This window comes from Telopea speciosissima, chromosome 3, assembly GCF_018873765.1.
Source record: "Telopea speciosissima isolate NSW1024214 ecotype Mountain lineage chromosome 3, Tspe_v1, whole genome shotgun sequence".
NCBI classification, from domain to species: domain Eukaryota; kingdom Viridiplantae; phylum Streptophyta; class Magnoliopsida; order Proteales; family Proteaceae; genus Telopea; species Telopea speciosissima.
Window position 1 is genome coordinate 15,997,676 of NC_057918.1, and position 7,940 is coordinate 16,005,615.

A 7,940-nucleotide genomic window follows, 5' to 3' on the forward strand; every position below is an offset into this window, starting at 1 on the left:
TTGACTTAGTTGTGATGTTAGGTGGAAAAATTACTTAACATATGCATGCATCGTTGGACTATGTGCATTGTGTGTTTGTGCGCCCCCATCCCCTCGTTGGCTCGGTGGAGAGCTAACCCCCTCGTGTACACAATTTTTAGATTATGATGCAGGAACGGAGGAGCCGGAAGCTGTGTTAGAGGAACATGGCAACGGGTGTCTCTGTGACAATTGTGCCTACGGGCCGTGAGAATTCTGGGGACTTGTTCCCCTTTTGTTTATTTTAGGGCGTAGGCCCATGTAAAAACATTTACTGCTATACCCTTGTTGATCATTATTAGATGGTAATGAAAAATGGATTAACTACAGTATTTATCATCTAGGCTTTGATCATCTTGTAACTATTGATTTTATACGCTTCCGCAAAACTATTGATCTTTTGGAATGTAATATTTTCCTTTCCGCACTCTGATATTATATTGTTTTAATATTAGTTATGACTGTGCGTTGGGACACTGTGTCAGTGATCCTGGCAGCTTAGTAGGATGACACGCGTCGTCCTAGTCACCCCTTATAATGTATTGTATCCCTTGTTGGGATGGGGGCGTGACATCTAGTGTTCCAGAAGAGCCCCTGGTTCATTGGGCAATGCAAGGGTAAAAAGCCTCACAAGGGTGAGGCGGGGAGAGAATGGGTGGCTCTTATGCCACCAATGGTAGGCACGAATAAAGGCAGAGGGGACGACAATGAGAGGGAGAAGTAGGGATGGTAGCAGGGTTAAGGTGGAGAGGGAGGTTCGACGAAAGAGGAGAGATGTAGGAGGGAGAAGGCTTCTAAAAAGGAGTGGGAAAGGAGGTGTGAGGACATATGCTGGGTGGAGAAGATGGGTCCATCGGGGTCGAAGATTGTTCATGATCTGCGCCCATGACCATATCGAAGGGGAAATAGAGTGGGTGGGGTGGCCCGAACACGGAATATGAGGAATTTGCCTATCAAGGGTTAAGGGATAGACCCGATAGGGGAGAAATGGGTTGGGGTTGGGGTTGGTGGGTGACAGGATGGCCTGGATTAGGGAGATGGGCTTGATAATGGAACAAAGGTTGGGAATGCCCAACTGGGATATAGGGGCATAATGGATTTAAGCGGGGAGTGGACCCACCAGGGGTGAGAGAGAGCGCGACAGGTTACCATGTGAACCGAGGGAAAAAGGGGTGGACCCCACTCGAGAGGAAGTCACTAGAAGTGGTAAAAGGGGGAGAAGGGTGGTTAACCACATATTCAATGACGATGCAACCAAGGTAGATGAGGAGATAAACGGGAGGGAGATCAAAGGGATCAAGGTTGTTACAGAGATTGGTGGAACATCAAACGCAAGGCCGGAGGATGGGTCAGATATCTACCTTACAGCGGGGACAGACTGGAGATGGCGACTTCTTGTGTGATAGTGGACAGGGACTGGCAAACCCTCAACATCAGCTCGCAGAGGAGAGCTCCTACTATTTGGTCCTTGGTGGATGGAGGACCAGCCATGGTTTAATGTATTGCACTGTATTGTATTGTATCGGCTGATACGTACCGGTATCGCAGGGTATCGATCCGATACAATGAGATATGTATCTTTTTTTTTAATATCATGTATTGATAAGTATCACATTATATCGGCCGATATACGATACGATAGTACCAATACATATCAATACGTCAAGTTAAGGGGTTGAAAAAAAATTATAGTATTGGTATGTATCGCTAACGTATCGGCCGATACTGCACAATACGATGCAATACATCGCGATATGTGGCGATACGCGATACAGGCCATTAAAAGCTCGTGTTCACATTCCAAAACTCATAAACGAGTTCTAAAGGAGGAAATGACCACCAGAGTGTCTCATTCCTTGCTCTCAACCTCTTTTTTCCACTTTTTTGACTTAGGGTTTACATTGAAGCATAAAAAACGAAACAAATTCAACCAACAAACCTTTCTTTTGATCATTCAAGTGGCTAAAAACAGAGATTGAAGGAGAAGTTCTCAGAAAAGGTAGGTTTTTAAAGAACTTGATTTTTTTTGGTTAAATCACTAAGAGAACTTGTCTCATTATACAATAAATTATTACTACATGTAAGAAACCCCATCCTTTATAAAAATTTCAATTGAATGCACTTGTCTTATTATACGTTGTTCTCCATTTTAATGTTTATGCATGATACATGTTAATATTGCTTATTTATACTATTTTTTGCTCTAAAAATGTATTTCCATGCACATCCTGACCATTTTCATGCATATCTTATGTATCTTCGATGTGATACGATATGATACATCTCTTAAAATCACCCCACTGATATGGTACGCAATACCGATACTTTAATCCTTGGGACCAGGGGACGTTGCAGGTGAGTTTCCTCATGTCCAATCAGAGAGCCGGAAGCTGGCATCTCATGGAGACAAGTTCAAAGGTGCCGGCTCCTACGACGCCCACAGCTTGGGGGACAGAGCCCATCAGAAGGTGAGGGCTCTTGGTAGAGAATGGAAGGAAGGGGAGGAGGTAGATGGTGTGAGGGTGGTTGTTGGTGGCATTGGAGATGGCAACTGGCTGGTCAAGGGTAGAAGCAGGGAGCAGGGAAGGAGGTTTAGTATCAGAGGCGGTCTTAGAGAAATCAAGAGTGGCCTTGTAAGCATATGCTTGGAAGTTGAGGCGCCAGGGATGCACTTGTTTGAAGGGTATCCAAATGTTTTACAGAAATGGCAGTGAGGAGGGAGCCATTCGAAACTGACCTCTTGCTCGAAGGAGAAACCTTCATCGTCAAGAACGGTGATGGAGGTTGGGGGAGGCTCATCCACTGAGACCTCAATACAGATTCTTGCGTAGGCTAATCGATCCATCCTCTTAATTCTACCATCAAAGTATAATGGTTTTCCCAAAGCTGATCCAATGATACAAAGACCTTCAGCACACCAATAGTGGAGAGGCAGGCCAGGCAGAATAATCCACAGAGGGAATGAATTCAAATCAATGCGGTTGAGTTGGAGATATCGGTCTCAATGACGAAGGAAGATGGGTTTCCAGCCTACATTCCATGGACCACCCTCAAGGACACGCACTTTGTCAGATTCGTCCAAGAACTTGAATATGAAAAATACATTATTCATCAGGCATGTATCCATAACTCCACTTAACTTCCATTGTTACTAAGGGAGAGCTTGAAAATATTGAATGGGGGTTTACTGCCAATGAGGTGACTTATCACAGAATTTTACCATTTCAGAGCTTTAGAATTCAGTAAACCAACCAAGCATAAGGCGACCATAGAAGTTCCTACTACAGAGGGGTTTACAAAGTGGAGAGGAAGGCCCTCCTCAGTGCAGGACTTGACAGGCTAAACAGAGAACTCCAATCCATACCCGTTGGGAGGGAGGGGAGGGGAGGGGAGGGGAAGGGGGGGGGGGGGGCGGTCCTGGGTGGTGGTGGCACCATTCCAGGAAGGTCTGCCATGAAGTCTTCGAATTATTCCACTGGCAGGTGGCAACCACCTCCTCCTAAGCTGTAATCGATTACTACACTCACTTCTCTGAACTCTATCCAAAACAAAACACCAGTAATCAACCTTCGATGCCAAGCTTTAAGTCCTAACCGTTATTATTACTATTTCAGCAACATTCTAACAAGGCGTCAAAATTACAATGTTCGTGAAACATTCTCAGTATTCGTAACTTGAAATTTTCTTTGATTACTTCCAACAAGGAGTTTGTAAGTCCCCAATCTGATCCTTCACTTCCATCCTTTAATAAAGAATATAATGCGCATCTACAGGATTCAATCACAAGCAATATCAACTCTACTCTAAGGTCGAATGAGAGAAAGAGACAAGGAAACTCAATGTTCACCGAACTAAAATAAAACCGAGCTATATATTCAGATTACCGAGAACAGCGACAACTTGAGAGAGAGAGAGAGAATCAGATAATTATGAACTCAATCAAGCCTACATTTCAGATATCAGCAAATATGAAAAGATTTGTTAGGGTTTCAATCGACGCCTACCTTCGGATCGTCTACTACGCAAGACTTTCATAAACTCAGCTCGAAGTTTCGGAGCATCGACGATGGTTTCCATTTTGCGACAGTTACAGTGGAGCTTGCGGTGGTTGATCCGCGAACGAGACCGGTACATTTAAAGGGATAATTTTGGCGGAACTTGTTCGGCAGACACGTGGCTTTGTGATGGGATCCATACGGTCGAAAACCGCAGCACGTGAACCGTGCCTTCCTCGAAGGCGCGAATCGTAACATACTAACTACCAAGCCGCAACGTTTGTCACTCTCGCCAATACTGTCAGTCCAAATCGCTCTTTGCCTCTTTGTCTTCTCGTCTTATTTTTCAAAGGCCATTTAAAGTTTTAAAAAACAAACAAAAAAATAAGGCCATTTAATGTGAAAAAAAATCCTATAAAATGCTTTGCAGTTCGGGTTTAGGAGTTCGATAAGTGGAAGGTACCACATTCAATGATGCTCAGTTTGAAAAGAAAGAGGAAAAAAAAAATTGGATCAATCAAGCTCACACTATTGAATAAAGCATCTTCCACATGTCAAGCTCTCAGGCCCGACCTGGAAGGTACCGCAAGATCAATGAATTGCTAAGGATTTTAATCCATTTAATGTTAGCATCTTTTTTTTTTTGCTAGAATTTAACCCACCAGGACAGACGCACGAAGGGGCAGGAGGAGGCCCACGAAAATAAAAAAGTGAATTGGAACCTGCCTACCAAGATCTAAGAGCCAGATTAAAAATGGATCTGTCACATGCATCTTCCCATCTGAATCATATAAACTTCTTTACCTTCTGCATTATAACACTATCATATGATCTTACTATCTTCAATTCTTCATTCCTGAATCATGATTGAGGTGGCATGTATTTTAGCCATTTGTTCTAGTTATTCCTCAATTTACCTTTGCAGCAAACCACAGAGGCCCTTAAATTGATGCAGTTTTTTAATTATTTTCCATTTGAGATAGTAAGAGTTTTGAGCTCTGCCATTTGGGATCAATGAAACCCATCCCATCAAGTGAAATCAAAGATTTTAACTTAGATCCCCCCCCCCCCAACTTTTCAAAAAAAAAAAAAATTCCATCTTACAACTCATCTTAAAAAAAGGAGAAAGAACGTGTGCAGCGTGTGACCCCTATGCCCAGACCCGTGCAAAATGATCGCCACACCCCATGGAAAGGCGGAGATCTTTGGGCACGGTGATCATGTCGTGCGGTTCTATGTCTAGGCGCAGGAACCATATACCGCACGCAACCAAGTAGTGTTCTCTTTTCCCTAAAAAATATTGTAAACATAGAATCTACAATCCCACCTTAAACCCGATAAACATCAATACAAACACCCTGTATAATAGTAAATAAAGCTTGAATCAATAGGCAGCAACACCTAACAAACTGGGCTAACTTGTCCTAATCAACAAAATAAATAGACAAAGCAGATTTGTTTCTTTGCATAATCCAGTAATTATAAGTTTAGTTAATCCATCGATATATATTAGGTCCATAAGTTGTACTCTACGAAAGCAAGGGTAAGGCTGCATACATTATTATGACCTTTCCCAAACCCCGCAATGGCGGGAGCCTCATGCACTGGATACGCCCATAAGTTGATAGTGCCTAAAAAGGAAGATGACCCAGTTTAAGTAGAATTTAAGGGCTGAAGACTGTACTTTCCCAGTCCTGTGACAACAGATGAGGGAGTCCATGTGAATAGATCCTACAGTAATTGCACTTAGTAAAATCTCATCCCAAAATGAGCAAAAATAAAAAAAAAAAAGGGCTTCAAGATTAATATAAGTATGTAGTAGACCACAAAACCCTATATATTTATTGAATTTCACAAGTGGAGTGAATATAAGAAATAGAGTTTTTTTTTTTTTATGAGAAAAAATATTATATTAGATATGAGGGAAAATATAAGATAGATTACATTTGTTCATCATAGCCTTATTGGCCATAAGTTGGGTTAAAACAAGAGAACTGTCATTGTTACACCAACGAAAATTACTAGCTGTAAAACTACTGGAAAGATCTGCTAGTTTAAAAAAACTATCTACTAGCTTCCAGGGAACTATAGTCTGATTAGTAGGATGTAAGATGTCTGTGAGTTCGCTGCTGCAGCACCAGATTTCTTTAGGGATTTTTGTTCACTGCTGTGCCATTGTGCGGCGTAGCAGTGGACATGTGTGCACAGCAGCGCCTCCAGTACTGGAGCAGATAAAAATCCTTTCTTTAGGGGTGATTTTTTTATGCTAAGGCATGCTTCCATCCTCCTACAACACTGTGGAGCTCAGCTTCCATATTGTCTTTTGTATGTAAGAAACCCGCATTGATTAGTGCATCCTGTCCAACTATCAAAAAGCAAAAAGCTCACCCAGTTAATTTTAAAGCATGGTTAGAAATTCCTGCGCAAATTAAGACAGGGTAATTGAAGCATTGAGTAGTTGCATTAAGATTCAGAAGGTGGGGGGAAGATGATATAAGGGCGGTGGATTATAATTGGATGATTGAGGGATATGGTGTGATCAGATGAGGATGGGGAAATGTTCAAATCCAAAAACCATTTATTTACAGACCGAATGATAAAAAGCGGAAAAGCTTTCGCTAATTTGTGCACCACTTTGTTTCGAACATATCAAACATAATAACAAGTGATAATGAAAACCGAAATAAAATCAGATAGAAGATTGTTTATCCAAACTTTGGGAGGTGAATAAAACGACACACAACTGTGTGAGAGAAGGGTTGGAGAAAAGCTTTGTTCTCAATCCAAGGGGGCCAAATGTCCAACTGCGCTTAGTCCAGTCATATAAAAGAAGAAGATGTCAAATGGATTCATCACAACCACCACAAAAATGATATGTAGGGTCGATCACCATCCAATTTGAAAGAGATGCTTTGATAGACAGTCCTGCATGTAAGACACACCAAAAGAACATTTCAAATTTGGGCAGGATATTATGGTTCCAGAAAAATTGCCACCATTTTGAATGTAAAGGTGGATGGTGTACGATCGAAGAAAAGAAGCTGGCTGCCTTTTGAGTAGAAAGTTTTCTAGTAGTAATTAAAGAGCATCTCCAAAGATCATCAGATTCTTTAAGATTGATTTTAGTGATTGTATCCACAACATAAGATGGAAAGTTCGTATTGAGCAAATTAGAATTCCAATGAAACCTATTAAGAGTAAGATCAGAAACCCTATAAAGATTTTGTAAAGGGGGGATAAGGGAGGGCATGGACTTTCCTTGTAAAGAAGGAATCCAAGGGTTGAACCAACAGTGGGCGTTGATTCCTGACTCAATTTGTAATCAGACTAGGTTTTTCTAGAAAGGTATAAGTGAAGCAATGCTATTCCATGTCCAAGATCTCTTTTAAAAATAGAGTTACATCATCATTTTTGAGCCACGTCCTTTGCCCGTGTATTGTGCTGGAATTGGACTTAGTGATTAATGCAATATACCCTATCAAATGAATCCAACCATGACAGGTCATGAAGCACCTATTTATAGTTTTTTTTTTAATCCACCCTACAGCCCCAGTGAAGAGAACTTTATTCTTTTTACTTTTTTATCCTTTTAGTATTATAAACTTTTCAAAGAACGTAAATCCTATCATTCACATGTATATTTGAAAAATGTGCTAAACAATGACAGGATTTGATAATGACATAATGATAAATCATTTTCAAATTATTTTGAAAATTCTATTTTAGCCTTATCCTTAATCTATAAGTGTGTTTATAATTTGACACCTTCTTCTAATTGTCCTTTGTCTTACTCTTAAAAGCTTTTTTTTCTTTTAAAGTCTGGGATAAAAATAAATTTTCAAAAATAATTTGACTATGATAATGTGAACTAACAAGATTCACACTCCTTGAAAATAACAAATATTATACTAAAAGGGCAAAAATATA

General features: G+C 40.7%; 1 protein-coding gene across 1 annotated transcript in view; it reads right to left on the bottom strand.

Moving 5' to 3' along the window:
- LOC122656043 (putative esterase YitV) overlaps nt 1-4,229 on the bottom strand; it is a 28,133-nt gene extending 23,904 nt beyond the window's left edge. The window contains exons 1-2 of the mRNA XM_043850472.1: nt 4,030-4,229; nt 2,926-2,935 (exon numbers count right to left, since the gene is read on the bottom strand). Of these exons, the coding sequence (XP_043706407.1) occupies nt 2,926-2,935; nt 4,030-4,152 (133 nt within the window). The 5' untranslated portion in view covers nt 4,153-4,229. The remainder of the gene's footprint in view (nt 1-2,925; nt 2,936-4,029) is intronic.
- Between the last annotated feature and the right edge of the window lie 3,711 nt (nt 4,230-7,940).